Here is a 20,020-nt window from a genome sequence, read left to right as displayed (position 1 = left end):
AAAAGACCAAAATAGTTAGATTAACCTAATTTACCTTAGCACAAATGTGCACATAAAAAAAAATTAATACAGCCGTTTGAAATTACAAAATAAAATCGATTTTTTCCAATATATCGAAGACTGTTAGAGATTTTCATTTTTATCGAAATTGAACATGTGTATTTCTTATGACAGGAACATCTTAAACAAGCTGAAAATGCGAGCATTATCATAGCGAAAACTTTATTTATTTACGTATTTTAATTTATAATATGGAAAATTGCTATTATGAAAAGTTGTTTAGAATTAAAAATTATGTTTAAATGTGCGAGTCTTACAAGTTTATAATAAACATGACAATAATGAAAGTCACATTCTAATGTTTTGACAGTTCTCTTACGTCAAAAATTTTGACCTACGTAATAACGTTTTTGTAGTAAAAATACTATATATTGTTTACTGTAAATATTTTAGGATTGCATTTTTGTAATAAAATTATATGTTATAAAATAAATTATTGTTTTCTCATTCCTAGAAAACATTACGTACACCGACTAAGCCCCAGGTAGGCACGGGACTCAATTTACCCATCTTCGGGACTCAACTCGGCTATTGGAAAGACGGATTATAAATTCTGGGACTCAATTAGGTTACTCCGCTTTTTCCTACTTTTTCCGAAGCTCGAAATAGTTGCGTCAGTATGGTCTGTAATTCTTCGAATCTTGTAGCGAATATTACAATGTCGTCAACATATCTCAAATGAGTCAGTTTTCTTCCATTAATATTTATTCCTTTATCTGCCCAGTTAATATCATTGAACACGTCCTCCAGTCCCAGCGTGAAGAGTTTTATTGAGATAGTGAGATTTTTGGTAAACACGCTAATTTAAAGGAAAAAAAAATAAAACAAGAGTAACCATAACACATAACAAACTATAATTTTATTAGAGCTAATAGACATACAATAGTAAAAGTATATACAATTCAAAACACATAATACTATTTAAATTTAGTAAAATAAAAACGATATCACCTCTTGTATAAATACTCAAGTAATACTTACAAATAATCTTCTGGTTTGCGATCACTGTTGAACAATCAAATTTCTAGTAACTAACTATAAGTACAAAGTTCATATAAAAATGTTAAATATCTACAAAGATTGTTTTTTAACTTTACTTGATCATATTTTATAAATAAAATATATAAAAATATGTATCTACATCACTGCCCCCCAAAATTAACCAGACACATAAAAGTTTGCTCCTTTTAGTTTTATTTTTATTTATTGAATTATTCTATATAATAATTTAAAAAATGTTTAACAGTTTTTTATCTTGTATGGCTTGTTTATGGTGAATTGTTCCATTTTTTTTGGAAATAAAAAGTATATTAATAACAAAGAATAATTAAACTCAAAAAAGAACGATCCATGGGAAAAGAACTGCCAAAAAAATCAACCTTTACGTAGAGGGCAGAAAAAGCACAGAGAGTTGGAGATTAATCAAAAATATGAGAAATAAGAAAAAATACGTTATATCACCAATAATAGCGGAAAAATGGGAAGAATATTTCAAAAATTACTAACAGAACAAAGACTAGAATTTGCTAACGTAGAAGACAGCACAGTAGGTATACATATAAATTTATCACCATTACAAATAAGTAAATCAGAGATGGAAGAAATAACCAAATCCCTGAAAAATGGAAAATCCCCTGGGTCTGGTGACATTCCTGCAGAATTAGTGAGGCGGTACAGACACAAAAAGGGAGCATGGATCAGTGTGAAAAGTACAGAGAAATTGCGGTAAACAGCACAATAAGTAGGATGTGTGGGAAACTTATTAAGATCAAAATAGAAAAGGATTATAGAGATTACGAATCAGAGGAGCAAGCTGGCTTTAGAGCTGGGCGATCCACAGTAAACCTTTTGTACTCTATTACGCAGGTTATTGAGAAAAAAAAGCAGCCGTCAATAAAGAAGTTCACCTGGTGTACGTAGACTTACAAAAAGCATATGACAGTGTGCCTCTCAGCAAACTATGATCAACCCTACATCAAACCAACATTAAACATGGTCTTATAAAAGTAGTCCAAAATCTGTACAATGGAACTACTGCAACAATTAAAACTGGATCAAGGATATCTGAGGGATTTAAGGTCACGAAAGGATTGAAGCAGAGTTGTTGTATTTCGCCCACCCTTTTTAAAATTTATCTGGAACGAGTACTCAAGCCGTGGAAAAGAAAATGTAATGGCATGGGAATCCCTCTCGGTGACGAGACAACACTATACACTTTATGTTTCGCTTATGACCAAATTCTGACTGCTCAGGATCCTGACGACTTGAGTTACATGACGCGGAAGCTAATAGAAGAGTATAACAAATGAGGTCCTGAAGTCAATATTAAGAAAACTGAAGCCATGGTGTATGGGAGGGACAAAGCAGTCCATTATATTAGACGATGGCGTAGAACTTAAATACTGTGATGAATACAAGTACCTGGGCATGAGTATAACTCAAGATGGAACACTAGATGCTGCTATAAAAGAAACATACATGGTAGAAAAGCCATATCCATGATGAACGGCATTCTGTGGGACCAAACAATATCTAAAGCGAACAAGCAGCTTATATACAATACCATACTTAAAAGTGTAATCACATATGGCAGTGAAGTTTGGCCACTGAAACAAAGTACAGAGGAAATATTACTAGAAACAGAAACTTCTGGAGAAGAGCTGCAGCAAATCAAGAAAAGATCGGATACCCAATAAGAGATTACGAGAAATAAGAGAAATGATGACAGTCACACATACAATAGGAAATTGATGATAGGAAAAATAAAACAATTGGTATGGTACGGCCATGTACAAAGAACGCCAGATGACAAGACCCCTAAACAAACTTTGGAACTAAACACCACAAGGAAGAAGAAAAAAAGGAATTCCGAGAAGAAGCTGGAGGAAGGGAATTAAAAAAGTACTAGAGGAAAGAGAAATCCCTCCAAGTCTATGGCTAAACAGAGAAGAATGGCGGTTAGTGAAGTCGGAAGCCGTCGGAGAACGCTGTAAACCGATAGTATTAGTAGTAGAATAATTTACAATAAGACCAGATCAAGTAGTGGAAGCTGTAGCACTGCATAATGATGGACATTCCATTCGTAATATATGAGAAACGATTGGCGTACCACGTAGTACAATATTCGATGTTTTACAAAAATTTCAAGGAACTAGTTCTTATTTAAGAAGACCTGGACAGACAGACGAAGAACAACAAACATCGTGGAAGATCGGTTTCTTAGATTGCGAAAGCTTAGAGAGCAGAGAGTTACTGCTACAGCATTGACGGAGACTGGCAGATTTTTATGGGAAAATTCATCATCTTATGTAGCTGCTACAAGTCCTTTAGTCGACATAGCTCATTGAAGACAACTGACAATTGAATTTATGATAGCGTTAAAACAGGCGCTGTTTACTAGTACTAGCAGGTAAACGAGTGGGATGCAACACGAGATTGCTGCTTTCATCCAGTTTATATCAGACCAGAACTGAAAGGGACACGGAAAGTATGTATGGAAGACAGTCCACTGGAATGCTGTCATGCTCAGACAAATTGGCATATGAAAAATTGGACAAACGACGTTTTTACAGAAAAGTCTTGATTTAGGCCTGGAGAATGAATGTTGCTTCTCTCATAGAATATAGTTTGGTTATGGAGGTATAATGGCATGAGGTAACAGTTCTTTGGAAGCACATAGGTACAGATCTTCTAATAGTAGGGGAAGATGTCTTGAATGATAATAGGTAAATTAAGGAATATAGGATATAGGATTATTTTATGATTTATATTTTACTACGGAATAAAAAAATTGTAAATGAAGTTTTTCTAATACTTTTTAGTTTTACTTAAAACAAACTTAGTGTCCGGTTAATTATGCGTGGCAGTGTAGATCAGCGTTTCTCAATTTGTGGTACATGTACCACTAGTGGTACGTCTTATTATTTGTGGTGGTACGCAAAAATATAGCCAAAATCAGCTCCACCATTATAGTTAATTAAATTACCTAGCTAGATTACGTCAGTTAGGTGGTACCAAAAAAATTAGTACATGACTCAAAAAGTTTGAGAGTCGCTGGTGTAGGTAGTATCTGCTTAAGTAGTTTTGTCAGTCGTTAATTAAGTAATTTTTAAAGTTTGGTGTGGAGGAGAGATTGGGGTGAGTATTGACGAATGAGTTGGTTGGCGTACTAAGTTACGCTTTTCTACTTCTTCTACTTCTTTTTTGCATAGTCCAAATAACCTAGGTTTGGTTAGGTTAGAAGCATAGACATATAAAACCTAGACTGCGCGTTACAATCTAAAACTGTTTCCCCAGTGAGACAGACAAAAGTGTTTGTAAACACTTGCACATGCATCTCATGTGGTCGATAAACACCGCTGATTAAAAAGAGATTCACACCCTGTTTACACTTTTCTCTGTCGCACATGGGAACAGTTTTAGATTGTATCGCGCAGTCTACTTATTATATGTCTATGGTTAGAAGTAGAAAAGACAAAAGGGAGACACAAGTGTTAAGGTGAATATTAATCATCTTCAATAGACCAAGACTTGGGTAAAATAAAGTTGCTTATCCTGTTTTAGGTGATTTCTTTCGCCGATTTGTTAACAAACAAATTCGTATCAAGTTTTTTACACTATAAATAATTGTTTGCTTAAAATTTTGCAAATATAAATACTTCAAAACATTGGCCAACTAGCTCCGATCTCCCCTAATAAGTATATTTTTCTAATTTTACAGATTTTACAACAATGTTAATAAGTGTGACAGCTTACAAGCATATTGGTAGAGTCAATCATTGGTATCATATTATATTAAAACAGTTATCATTTATTTATTAGTTAGAAATCACAATTTTTTAAATCATAAAATATCAAGGTTGTTGCACAACCAATCTCAATCATTTAACAATAGGTAATTTCACATTATTTCGCATAAAAAGTAACAAAGTAAATGGTAGAAAGTAAGTTTAGGAACTTTTTAGAATATAATTTCTAGTCTACTTGGAATCTGTACCATAAACATAATAAGAATAGACTAGGTAAGAATAGGCGTCAAACACTAATATTCACTTTAACCCTTAACCAGTGACATGCGGTATGTTATATCGCGCCTAAATTTTATTGTAAAACGTGTTTTATAAAAGATTCCTAGAACACCACCTGCGTACCTTTAAGTGGTGTGTAATTGTACAATGTGCTCTCAACTGCTGCAGTTTTAATATGGTTTATTTTTTGAGTCACGTTGATGTATAGTTTTCATGCGGTATCTCGTACCGCATGTCAGTATTTACGTTTCTATAGTTAAAAGCAATCCAGTGTATTCTTTCGCTATTAGTATAGCAGCAAGTTCATCCAATTGTTCTACTTTCCAGTAGTGCTTTCAACAATATTTTACTATTTTTTAGTTACCAAATCCCAAGGTGTTTTATAATTCAGTTTATAAGGGATTTTGTCCCAACGGGGTCATTGATAGTCCCCGTTCTCACATATAGATCAGAGGCATGGACGTTAACTAAAACAGATGAATCCGCTCTATCGATTTTTGACAGAAAGGTTCTGCACAAGATATTCGGAGGAATATGGAGGCGTAGATATAGAACTTTGAACTGCAGAATATCTACAAGCATAAGTACGTTTGGTGGAAAATATATACCACTATAATTAAGCGAAACCGCCTGCAGTGGGCAGGACATGCAGCCCGGGCCCCTGAATCGAACATGATAAAAAAGATTTTAACAGCGCAACCCGTGGGAATGAGAAGACGGGGTAGACCAAAGCTGAGGTGGATGGACGGGGTAACACAAGATGTCGAGAAGATCGGAGTCGGCAACTGGAAAATGCAAGCAAGGGACAGAACAGAAAGCGTAGAAAGCTTGAGAAAGTCGAGGCCCTCTAAGGGCTGTAGCACCAAGATGATGATGATGATAAGGGATTTTGTACGAACCTCCACAATTTTTTTAATATCCATGCATGCTTTCATAATTTTCTTGAAAAAATAAAGTTTATTTTATTTGGAGTAGTATTTTATTTTATAACAGTTGAAGAATCATTCCGTAGTTGTAGTCTGGGCAGATTTATCGGAGAATAGGCCATTTTTGGGAAAAGTTATTTACCAGCAATTTTATTGCTGGAATCGAATCTTATGATTATATGTATTAATAATATAGGTATGCAAGTCCGCAGATAGTGTGCTACTTTTTTTATAAACAAAATGGCGCCCGAAAATCGTGTTTTTTTTTTAATTTTTGCTCTATAACTCTAAAGATTTTAACTTTACGCCAAAAAGACCCAAATAAAAATTCACCGTAATTAAATTCTGCATAGAGACGTGTTTTTCCCGATTTACTTCGACGAAAATTTTCCCCGAAAAATTCGAGTTTTTCCAACAAAATCTTTAATTTTCAACTAAAATTTTAGATAAGTAATTCTTTATCAATACTTAAATAACTTGGTAATAAAAAAGCTCGATTTGTATAGATTATAATTCCAGAATCCGATGGAAATTAAGTGAAAAGTTTAGCAACAATTGAATTGTTAATTAAAATTTACGGTCGCTATAGTAACCACAATAATTATGATACATAAGAATCATTATGATTTTTGTATAAAAAGACACTGTACATAATATGTAATGTACTTTACAGAATTAAAATTGGACTATTTATGCGGCCTCAGGAATATTTTAAAATTATAAACAATGTTTGGCTTATAAACAAATAGTATATCTCGGAAAATATTACATTAAATTAAATCATGAAAACGGTATTGGAAAAAAGCGGCAGGACGCTTATTTTAAAAGAAAAAACTTTTAATTGTGATAAGTGGATCCTGAGATACAACCGATCAAAGTTGACCGGCATTTACGGCAAAGATATAAACAAAGGATCAAAATTTTTGAAACATCTATTTTTGTCCTCTTTCTCCACAACAATTTTCATATCTTTACAATAGTCATAACATACATTATTATAATAAAAACTATCGATATTACGAGTGAAAATTGCCAAAAATAGCAAAATTCCGATCAAAAATTAGGTTGGAGAAAATGTAATCTTAAAGTTCAAAATCGGTATACGTTAAAAAAATTCATTTTCCTGGCTTCCCATGGAGCAATTTTCTTCATTCTTTTTTTGTTCCCAAGTAACTCGAGTAGAGCCATCTAACTAACGCATTATTAAATGTCAAATTTGCTTTTGTTTTGTCATAATAAATTAATTTATTTATTATAACAAAATTTTTAATTTGTTTAAATAAAGATTGTTTAAATAATTATACAGCTTTCAAAAGAGGATACATATTTGTGTTTTTAACGTTAAAAGGTACACTTGTAGTAAGTTTATCTAAAAAAAGTCTACAACTGGAAAAATATGTAGTTTTCTTTTTCTTATAAATAAAATAATCTATTATAACAAAACAAAAGCAAGTTTGACATTTAATAATGCATTAGTTAGATGGCTCTACTCGAGTTACTTAGGAACAAAAAAAGAATGAAGAAAATTGCTCCATGGGAAGCCGAGAAAATGCAATTTTTTAACGTACCTATACCGATTTTGAACTTTAAGATTACATTTTCTCCAACCTAATTTTTGATCGGAATTTTGCTATTTTTGGCAATTTTCACTCGTAATATCGATAGTTTTTATTATAATAATATATGTTATGACTATTGTAAAGATATGAAAATTGTTGTGGAGAAAGAGGACAAAAATAGAAAGGTGATGGTGTGAAAATTATGATCCTATTGTTTATATATTTGCCGTAAATGCCGGTCAACTTTGACCGGTTGTATCTCAGGAACCACTCATCACAATTAAAAGTTTTTTTCTTTTAAAAGAAGCGTCCTACCACTTTTCTTCCAATACCGTTATCATGATTTAATTTAATTTAATATTTCCCGAGATATTCTATTTGTTTATAAGCCAAAAAATTGTTTATAATTTTAAAATATTCCTGAGGCCGCATAAATAGTCCAATTTTAATTCTGTAAAGTACATTACATAGGTACAGTGTCTTTTTATACAAAAATCATAATGATTCTTATGTATCATAATTATTGTGGTTATTATAGCGACCGTAAATTTTTAATTAACAATTCCATTGTTGCTAAACTTTTCACTTAATTTCCATCGGATTCTGGAATGATCTATACGGAAACAGCTTTTATATTACCAAGTCATTTAATTATTGATATACTTATGTAAAATTTTAGTTGAAAATTAAAGATTTTTTTGGAAAAACCGGCATTTTCCGGGGAAAATTTTCGTTGAAGTAAATCGGGAAAATTTTCGTCGAAGTAAATTGGGAAAATCACGTTTCTATGCAGAATTTAATTACCGTGAATTTTTATTTGGGTGTTTTTGGTGTAAAGTTATACTCTTTGGAGTTATAGAGCAAAAATTGAAAAAAACACAGTTTTCGGGCGCCATTTTGTCTATAAAAAAAGTAGCACACTATCTGCGGACTTTGCATACCTATATTGTTAATATATACAGTCATAAGATTCGATTCCAGAAATAAAATTGCTGGTAAATAATTTTTCCTTGTATTTTGCTAATTAGCCCAGAGTATTGATGTACAAAACAAATACAGAGATACAAGGTAAAATCAAACTGAAAACAAAGGAGAATAGGCAACGGTATGGCATACCGCATGTCAGAGTCTACGTCCTGAACCATCCACGTCACTAGTTAAGGTGTAAATCTGGTTAAACTGGTCTAGCCATCTTTGTTTGTCATACGCGCCTGATTGCGTGGTAAAATGATCTAGATAAACCACTGATCCAGTGCTCTGCGTTTCATTCTTTAGCTCACAATGCCTTGTCTATTCTTACTTTGTGTGATCTGTATACCAACAGTTTAAAAGTTGATCATAGGGAGTCGGAACTTATGATTTTTAGAGCAATGTCTCTAGAAAGTTTTAAGGAAAACCCAGGAAAACTATTAAAATGAAAAATCGACGTCATAAACTCTTGTTTTTAAATCTTTGTTCTAAAAAGTATCTATGACAAACAATAACGGAGGTAAAATTATCCAGAATGTAATTTACGATGAAAATATGCTTCAGACCAGGCGATATCTGTTTTGGATTTTGTAAATCGTATGAGTCTCTTTTTTAGCTTCAATATCTTAGAAATATTATTAAAAATGCCAATTTGTGAAAAAAATTTGAAAAATTCATTGGTTTTCTCCTTTTTGTTACTATCGCTTGTTGCGGAATGCTAACTTTCTTGGACTATGAGCAATCATAGCTGTTTTACTTGTTGCCCTTCTGGTGGTTTTCTTCTGAAAGGTTTCGACAACAGATTATATATTACTTTGGTCAAATTTGGAATGCGTATATATTTATCTGTATATTTCTAATTTACATTGCTCCCTGAAGTACTAAGAAGAATCAGATTGGCGTAGGCAGCGTTTGGAAAGTTAAGATGGATACTAAAAAGCACAAAGATACAATAGTACCTAAAAACCCGTGTGTTTGACCAGTGCATCCTTCCTGTTCTGACGTACGGCTCAGAAACATGGACATTAACAAAGGCCAACATAAACAAAATAGAAATAACTCCGAGAAAAATGGAAAGATCCATGTTGGGAATAAAACTGCAAAACAGAAAATGAATCAAATGGATAAGAGAGAAAACAAAAGTAAAAAATTAACTGAACATATAACAGGGTTAAAGTGGAGATTTCCGGGCCACAATGCGAGACAGGAAGATAGAAGGTGGAATGCTGAAATACGAAACTGGAGACAGTGGACAGGAAGAAGAGGAAGAGGAAGACCTCAGATGCGATAGAAGGACTGACGATCCTGCAGAAGCTGCAGGAACTCACTGGAAAAGCGCAGCCAAGGACAGACAGGTATGGAAAGATTGGGGGAAGGCCTATATCCAAAGTTGGGTGGAAATGGGCTAAAGAAGAAGAAGATCTGCTAGAAAATTGCTCACTCAATTCACCCTGGATAGGTGATTTATGTTAAACTCTTGTAAATATTGAAACGTCAAACAGTCGTTAAAAATGTAATTTTCATTACAATCAATTGTGACTGAATCCCATATAAAGCTCAATATTTAACATGCCACAAGAAAATAGTTTCAGAACCTTACTAACATATATTTATTCATATTGTAAATATGTAAATATCCGATTTAACCCCTTTACCTAGCAGCCTATTCTGAAAACAAAGAACTTAAAACATTTTTAATTTAACTACAACAAAGAAATATCAACAAAGACCAAGATGACAATATACAAAACAAAAAGACCTACGGTGACATATATAGCAGAAAATTGGATATTAAACAAAATACATCAGAGCAGAATTCAGGCAGCAGAGATGAAATACCTCAGAAGAACGATCGGAGTAAAAAGAACTGATAGAATCAGAAATGATCAAATAAGAGAAAGACTCAACATCAAACCGATACTCGACTCAATCAAGGAGAAAAAATTGGCATGGTTCGGACATCTAACCCGGATGGACAATAATAGACAAGTAAAAAGAGTGTGGGACGCCAAACCAATAGGGAAGAATAGAAGAGGAAGACCCATTAAAGAATGGAACAGTGACATTTCGCAGATACTGCAGAGTAAGGGTAAGACTTGGCAGGAAGCAACACAGATAATATCCAATAGGAAGGAATGGAGAAAGTTCGTTAAGAGCTAGGACAATTCAGAAGATTGTAAAATATTGTAATTTAATGAATTGTATTATAAACGGCCCAACACCGAAAGGTACAAATGGGTCTACTGATTAAGTAAGTAAGTTAATTTAACTTTGATTCCGTAGAAAAGCTTTTTTCATGGCACATTACTTTGATAGTAAATGAGGTTTCTGTCTTATTGAAGGGACTTTAACTTTCTAAATTAAAAAAAATCGATTTTTGTTTTTTTTTACGTAAAAACATTGCTTCGTATCGTAGAAATATTGTTCTATTCTATTAATAAATTCGAAATAGAAACGAAACTACAACTGTATTTATAACGGTAGTAGTACCCGAGCTAAAACTCGTTTGAGTACAACACGGCTTGCGACGCCTGACCTGAGCACCTGCAACTCGAGTTGCTTTCTAAAACTTATAAAGGGAGCGCGCATAATTAAAATAATATATCGAAAATTTGAAAATCGCAAAAAATTTCTGGATCAATGCAGTCGAAGTATTTAATTTAACAAATAATCCACAAAAATAAATTTTGTGGCTAAGATATGGTAGAGATAGTTTCCTGCATAGTAACTTGTGTCTTCACAGGTGGTGCAACACATCATCAATGGTGCTACAGCCCTATAGAAGAGCCTCGACCTTCCCAAGTCTATTATGCCAATCAGTTCTATCCATTGCAAACTGTTGCCAGTTTGTTGCGCCTATTTTTCTACCATCCTCATCTGTACCACCCTTCCATCTGAGTTTTGGCTTACCCCTATTTCTACTTCCCACGGGTTGTGACACAATGATTCTTCTAGGAGGGTTGTTCTGCTGTGATCTTGCTAGATGTCCTGCCCATCTTAGTCTTCCTATTCTTATAAGAGATACTACGTCTTTACCACCAAATATATGTTTATATCTGTGGTATATATCGTAGTTGTACCTCCTCCTCCAAACAGCATTCTCACAGATAAACGTTTTTTCGAAACTATTATACAGTCTTGAACATAGGCCGTAAAATTATAAAAAAATTAACTTTTTAAAGGTTTATTAGTTTTAAGTCTCAAGAATTAAAATCCCGTTGGAACTTGAAAAAAAAAATGTTACAGGAAGGCAGAAAATTGTCTTCCAAATTTAAATGCATTTTTTGGAAGAGGTCCTCTGCGGTGATGAAATACAACGAAAAATGCCCCAAAAAGTGATTTGTAGACCTCTTTCTTAACAATGTATACAAAAAAATTATAACCATAATATAATAGTTCAATATTTGAAATATTTAAAAAATTTCTTTTTTTTTTTTAATTTAGAAAGTAAAAGCTCCCTTGTAGTCTGGGCAGGTTACCGGAGAATAGGCCATTTTTGGGAAAAGTTATTTACCAGCAATTTTATTGCTGGAATCGAATCTTATGATTGTATATATTAATAATATAAGTATGCAAAGTCCGCAGATAGTGTGCTATTTTTTTTTATAAACAAAATGACGCCCGAAAATCGAGTTTTTTTCAATTTTTGCTCTATAACTCCAAAAATTTTAACTTTACACCAAAAATACTCAAATAAAAATTCACCGTAATTAAATTATTCATAGAGACGTGTTCTTCCCGATTATCTTCGACGAAAATGCTACCCGGAAAATGCGAGTTTTTCCAACAAAATCTTTAATTTTCAACTAAAATTTTAGATCAGTAATTGTTTATCAATAATTAAATAACTTAGTAGTATAAAAGCTCTTTTCATATAGATTATAATTCCAGAAGCCAATTGAAATTGAATGAACAGTTTAGCAACAATTGAATTGTTAATTAAAAATTTACGGTCGCTGTAATAACCACAATAGTTATGAAACATAATAAAAGCTATGATTTTTGTATAAAAAGACACTGTGTCTATCTAATGTACTTTACAGAATTAAAATTGGACTATTTAAGAGGCCTCAGCAATATTTTAAAATTATAAACAATTTTTTGGCTTATAAACAAATAGAATATCTCGGGAAATATTAAACTAAATTAAATCATGAAAACGTTATTGGAAAAAAGCGGCAGGAGGCTTCTTTTAAAATAAAAACGTTTAGTTGTGATGAGTGGTTCCTGAGATACAACCGGTCAAATTTGACCCGCATTTACGCCAAAGATATAAACAATAGGATCATAATTTTCGAACCATCACCTTTTTATTTCGGTGCTCTTTCTCCAAACCAATTTTTATATCTTTAAAATAATCATAACGTATATTATTATAATAAAAACTATGAATATTATGAGTGAAAATTGCCAAAAATAGCAAAATTCCAATCAAAAATTAGGTTGGAGAAAATGTAATCTCAGAGTTCAAAATCGGTATACGTTAAAAAAATGCATTTTCTCAGCTTCCCATGGAGCAATTTTCTTAATTCTTTTTTTGTTCCCAAGTAACTAGAGTAGAGCCATCTAACTAACGCATTATTAAATGTCAAAGTTGCTTTTGTTTTGTTACAATAAATTTATTTATTTATTATAACAAATTTTTTTAATTTGTTTAAATAAAGTTTGTTTAAATAATTATACAGCTTTCAAATGAGAATATTTGTATCTTTAACGTTAAAAGGTACACTTCTAGTAAATTTATCTAAAAAAAGTCTACAACTGGAAAAAATATGTAATACTTTATACCTTTTCTGTATACCTGTAATACTTTTCTTATAAATAAATTAATATATTATAACAAAACAAAAGCAAGTTTGACATTGAATAATGCGTTAGTTAGATGGCTTGTTGGGAACAAAAAAATAATGAAGAAAATTGCTCCATGGAAGCCGAGAAAATGCATTTTTTTTACGTATACCGATTTTGAACTTTGAGATTACATTTTCTCCAACCTAATTTTTGATTGGAATTTTTCTATTTTTGGCAATTTTCACTCGTAATATCGACAGTTTTTATTATAATATATGTTTATGAGATATGTTTAAAGACATAAAAATTGGCGTGGAGAAAGAGGACAAAAATAAAAAGGTGATGGTCCGAAAACTATGAGCTTATTGTTTATATCTTTGCCGTAAATGCTGGTCAACTTTGACCGGTGGTATCTCAGGAAACACTCATCACAATTAAACGTTTTTCTTTTAAAAGAATCGTCCTGCCGCTTTTTTCCAATACCGTTTTCATGATTTAATTTAATTTAATATTTCCCGAGATATTCTATTTGTTTATAAGCCAAAAAATGTTTATAATTTTAAAATATTCCTGAGGCCGCTTAAATAGTCCAATTTTAATTCTGTAAAGTAAATTAAATAGGCACAGTGTCTTTTATACAAAAATCATAGTTATTCGTATGTATCATAATTATTGTGGTTATTATAGCGACCGAAAATTTTTATTGAACAATTCAATTGTTGCTAAACTGTTCATTCAATTTTCATTGGCTTCTGTAATTATAATCTATACGAAAACAGCTTTGATATTACCAAGTTATTTAATTATTGATAAACCATTACTTATCTAAAATTTTAGTTGAAAATTAAAGATTTTATTGGAAAAACCCGCATTTTCCGGGGAAAATTTTCGTCGAAGTAAATCGGGAAAAACACGTCTCTATGCAGAATTAAATTACGGTGAATTTTTATTTGGGTGTTTTTGATGTAAAGTTAAAATCTTTGGAGTTATAAGCAAAAATTGAAAAAAAACACGATTTTCGGGCGCCATTTTGTTTATAAAAAAAGTAGCATACTATCTGCGGACTTTGCATACCTATATTATTGATATATATATAGGATCTTATAATTCGATTCCAGCAATAAAATTGCTGGTAAATAACTTTTCCTTGTATTTTGCTAATTAGCCCAGAGTATTGATACACTTAACTTTTGCTGCTTGCTCGACGCATTTTTTAATATAACATAACGGCAGCTACAACTTCACAAATAGCAATTACAGATTTTTCTTGTCTCTGCGGTAAACGATAAATCTAATTACAACGATAGCAACCGATACCAAACTCTCGATCAGTGGCGGATCCAGAATTTTTTTGGGGGGGAGTCATGGATCTTGAAGGTGATTTAATTACTTTTCTCTGATGCAAGGTCACGTAGTCTTACCACCCCTAGGATACTTATTTTCGTTTGGAAGGGGGGGGTCATGATCCCGTGGCACCCCCTGGAAACGCCACTGCTCTCGATCTGAGTAAAACTAGCGACTACAGCACGGAAGACGTATTTTCCTGTTGTTCGTAAATGCTACAGTTCCTACCAATAATCCAGCGACAATGATCCACAGCCCTGATTGGTAGAATGACTGCGCCCAAGACTTCGAAACGTCCGAAATGTATCCTAAAAAATTAAAAAATTATTAAATGTCGATATAAAAATTAAAAGCTTTAAATAACTGGCAAAAGATGATCAACAAAAATGTATAAAGGAATAAAAAAAAAAGAGGAAGATGAACAATAAATTAAGTGACTGATCTTACTACTATTTTGAGCTTAACAAGCAATGGAATAAATTACAATTCGAAGGTATTCTCTATCCAATTCACACTAGTAAACGAAACAAAAACACAATGGCACTTTTACAGGGACTACCCTAGTGTAAAAGTATGAAATTCATATACTTTTTTGGAAACTTCTAAAATAAGAAGTACTGTACCCATTGTTTTGATAATTTGCATGAACATTTACTATAAAAAGAGATACATGTAAAATAATTTTCATAAAATTTGAAAAACTGACGAAGTGTTGATTTTTTTTTTAATTAGCTATAGTTATTTTCCTAACAAATGCAGAAAGTCATTCTTTTCCGCACGCTACTGCAGTTAACCGAACGACGCGAAGCGGGAGTCCACTTACCGTCGGACTTATTAATATGTCCAACATATTTTTCGGACAAACATTTTTTCATATATTATATAAAGTTTGCTAATGAATAAACTTAAAAACAACCTGCTAGTTTTCACAATCATAAACTTGTCAGGGTGACAAGGTCTACAATTACAATCACGTTCCGCAATTAGAACTCCTCCTTTTCCAGTGTTCCCATACATCAAAGTTTGTCCGACTAGACACCATTAAGCTATTAAGAAATTTTCAGCTTGCTATTTAATAAACTTTTTTTTGGTACGCGGGATCCAGGCCTATAACTGCTTCAAATGATAACTGCCTCGCCGATCAGGGTTCTGAGGAAATTTCTTCGAAATTCGTAATAGGTAGGTAAAACCTTTTGAATTTATTTTACCCGGGATTTCTTGGGAACGAGTTACTCAGTAGATTTTATGAACGTAAGAAATAATTATTATGTTACCCGTGACGTAGCAACAATAGGCGTAGCAATAACATAAACTGGACGGGTTAAGGCTATCGGTACATAATTCGCAAATATTTTACGGGTATCCCTACTTTTTCTGTCTTTACACGGCAAATTACGTGTAGTAAAATTCACACTGGTATGGATATGTAAACATTACTAGAATGTCATTCTACTTGAAAATGTCATAATTAATTTAAAGAGATGGCTTTTGAGTGTTCTTGGATAACTGTTATTGTTATAATTGCAAATTATTAATTCAGTTATTGGCGAGGAACCGCAAAGTGGGCGACGCCTGGTGGCGAATTTGAAAAGCATCAACTCTAGGAAAACATAGACTTTGCCATTAATTTGTGTACATATTTGCGGTCAGTTTATGTTGTAATTAACAATAATTTCGACTTAAAAAAACTATTGCAGTGTTCCTCAGTATTCATTCCTATTATACTCTACGTAATGACCTAAATTAACCATTGCTAAATCACACATTTTGTTAATTTAACGTCTGTATTAAACGTAGTGTTTTTAATGTTTAAGCGACTGCAAAATTAAATAAATAAAATGTAGTATGTATATATTCTGTATTATGTACATTTTTATGTCAAATATTCCGACCACCTCGTAATTTCCAGAACACAATTATTATACCTAAAATAAATTCACCTACTTAGTTTCCAGTTTTTATTTAAGGAGGGGGTATGGTTTGAAATATTAAAATTTTTTTATTCTTTCTAATAAAAGTGCATACTTTCAAGAATACTCTCTGAAAATTTCAAAATAATCGGAGTAAAATTACCAGAGATACAGGGTGTTGAATATCCCTACCTTCGACTCGCTTTGCCGCGGCTTCGCGCCAGTACGCCGGAGCGTAGTGAGAAACGTTAAACAACTGTTCGCCTTCTCTTTTGTAGATTACTCCCCAATTTAACAAACATATTCCAATGTTCATCACTTTACGATTTGGCAGACAAATAAGAAGATGAAGATGCAGTTGTCAAAACTTTAAACGCATTTTTCTCAAAACTGCTTTTTCAAATGCGGTGGACATTGTAACTGAAAAACTACTCGGCCGATCTATCTGATATTTTGCACAGATTTTCCTTAGACATTTCGTGAGGTAACAACGTCGAGATATTTTTCGTTTTGTGCTTATTTTTTGTTCAACAATATTAAATCTGTTGGTTTTCACAAAATTTTTATCAAAAATTTCGTATTTTTGAATTTTGAGTGATACCAAAAATTCAAAAATCATTAAAAATAAAAAAACTCGACGTTGTTACCTCATAAAACTCATAAGCTAATAAAATCTTTTTAATTTTTTGTTTCGTATAATCCAGTGATGAGTTCTGATGTCCACCGCAAAATCCATTTTTTTTGAGCTGCCTGCCAAAATTTGTCGCCAATGGCTTATTTTTCAATATTTTGGATTGAATTTTTTCTTAAATATTCTTTGAATTGTACTTAATGTGTTTATTTAATTTAAAAATAAAATAATTCTACCATAGTTTCGAAAAAAATTCACAAAAATGGGCTTGATATGTTGATTTCAAACCATACCCCCTCCTTAATTAAAAATTGTTATCTGTTGGTGTAAAATAAATTGTAGTGTACCTATTAAGGTGATACAGTAGCGATCAACAGGTAGCCAAAACGCGTTCCAAGATTGCGGCTGTAATTTTGAATATTTTTTCGAGATATTTGGCACACGTATTCGTAATATAATAAAGAATTGCGGTACAGAGCCCAATTTGAAAAATATATTAATATGTGGAAATTACTCTGTAATTAAATAGAATATTAAAAAAACGAGCCTGTACCGCCATTAAGAAGAACAAAAAAATACACTTTCTTCAAATAAACTTTTTTATCCGATGCCTAGATTTTGTGTCATTTTGGAACTACTAAAATTTTTTATTTCATTAGTAGTTCCAAAATGACACAAAATCTAGGCATCGGATAAAAAAGTTTATTTGAAGAAAGTGTATTTTTTTGTTCTTCTTAATGGCGGTACAGGCTCGTTTTTTTAATATTGTATTTAATTACTGAGTAATTTCCACATATTAATATATTTTTCAAATTGGGCTCTGTACCGCCATTCTTTATTATATTACGAATATGTTTGCCAAATATCTCGAAAAAATATTCAAAATTACAGCCGCAATCTTGGAACGCGTTTTCGCTGCCTGTTGATCGCAACTGTTTCCTCTTAATTAAATTAAAAACAAAATTAGAAATTCTAAGATATATTAATAATTTTTAAAACGCTGTGTGATTATCGGGAGACCAGATTTTTTTATGAAAAAAAGGTAAAAACACATCAGTAGTTAGCATCAAATTTTAATGAATGCATACAGATGAAACATAATTTTGAGTTCGTCTTTAACTTATAAGATATCTTAGTGGCAAAACTTAGTGGTTACTTTGGTAAAACACTCCTGTAAATGATTTTAATTTAACGTTTTAGAACTGTAAGGTCAAATGACAAAATGAATTGTTTTCCTAGAGTTATCGTCCATCTTTGAAATTTTGAGCGCCCTCTGTCGGAATTTAATTTTGCGAATTGAATGTGATAATTTTTTCACTAACTATGTATTCAGTGATTGTAATAATTTATATGTACAAGAAAAACTTATACTCAATCGAGAAAAGAGGAAAAGTGTTAAAGTGATTTTTTAATCATATATTGTTACTATGGAACGCTTACAATTTTGAACATCTTTAACAACAAAATACTTGGATCACAGAATATATTATCCTGATGTATTCTCTGCTTGGATCTTCCACAAAAAATACACAATAAATAACTTTTTATTAAGTTCTTAAGTCTTAAATCAATTCACTGGTAAACACACAGTTTGCTGCCGGTATTTTTTTTACTGTTTCTAGGTAATTTGGGTCTGCTGAATCCAAAAATGCCACCAGATTTGCTCCATCAGATCGCTTTCAGAAAATACGACAACAGATTACATTTCTAACATATAGGGTAATTTAACGCAGCATTGCCTACATATACAGTGCGGTGGAATAAATGTTGCCCCCCCCCCCCTGTTAACTTGTTTATTTTAAGAATATAAGCAAAACGCTCAGACAGGTCGATTTTTAAACTAACCATAGTATATTATAGCATCAACGTTTCGAACTTTACGCGATCCTTCTTCAGGTGACAGCCATAACTTTGATTTTTTTAAATGGGAAAGTACATCATGTGACACCTCATTTAAAAGCTCTTAAAATACTGAGTTCAAAAATGTATAATACTTTAATCCTGTTTGAGAGCGTAGGCGCAAAATTTCGGTCGAATTCTTTCTAAATGCAATAATTTTTTTCGAATCCTGAAAAAACTAATAAATATTTTTGAAAAATTTAAACGCAAAATTAAATATTACAGTATTCTCGATGGTCCAAAGTCCCTGAGAACTCCTATAATATTTATTTTAATAAGTCACAGTGGTGGAAAAAAGAGAAAATTTAGTGTGATTTTTAATTTCAAATATATCATTCAAAAGAAGCTTTTTGTTTATTCTAAGGGACTGTCAGCCCTCGGTAATAATCTAATCTTTCATTCTGCGTTTAAATTTTTCAAAAATACTTATTAGTTTTCTCAGAATTCGAAAAAAATAAATGCGTTTAAAAAGAGTTCGACCGAAATTTTGGGCCCGCGATCTCAAAAAGGATTAAAGTATTATACATTTTTGAAATCAGTTTTAAAAGCTGTTAAGTGAGGTGTCACATGATGTACTTTACCATTTAAAAAAATCAAAGTTATGCCTGTCACCTGAAGAGGGATCGCGTAAAGTTCGAAACGTTGATGCTATGATATACTATGATTAGTTTAAAAATCGACCTGTCCGAGCGTTTTGCTTATATTCTTAAAAAACAAGTTAACAGGGGGGGGGGGGGGCAACACTTATTCCACCGCACTGTATGTAGTGATGCTACCCATGAAATAAACTAAACACGAATAAAAAGTAAGATATTTATTGTACAACAATATACTTACAAAAATCACGACACATAGCTGCCAAAAAAACTTAACTTTTCATCTAAACTTACCAGCGTCGCAGCAA

At 32.3% G+C, this 20,020-nt stretch overlaps 1 protein-coding gene across 1 annotated transcript in view; it reads right to left on the bottom strand.

The window, feature by feature from the left end:
• Window positions 1-891: 891 nt before the first annotated feature.
• The window catches only part of LOC114332187 (monocarboxylate transporter 13), a 118,438-nt gene continuing 99,309 nt past the window's right edge, over window positions 892-20,020 (bottom strand). Inside the window, exon 6 of the mRNA XM_028281925.2 lies at window positions 892-14,984. Within this exon, the coding sequence (XP_028137726.1) occupies window positions 14,845-14,984 (140 nt within the window). The 3' untranslated portion in view covers window positions 892-14,844. The remainder of the gene's footprint in view (window positions 14,985-20,020) is intronic.

Source organism: Diabrotica virgifera, chromosome 8 (assembly GCF_917563875.1).
Source record: "Diabrotica virgifera virgifera chromosome 8, PGI_DIABVI_V3a".
Lineage (NCBI taxonomy): Eukaryota > Metazoa > Arthropoda > Insecta > Coleoptera > Chrysomelidae > Diabrotica > Diabrotica virgifera.
This window is presented reverse-complemented; position numbering and strand designations above follow the sequence as displayed.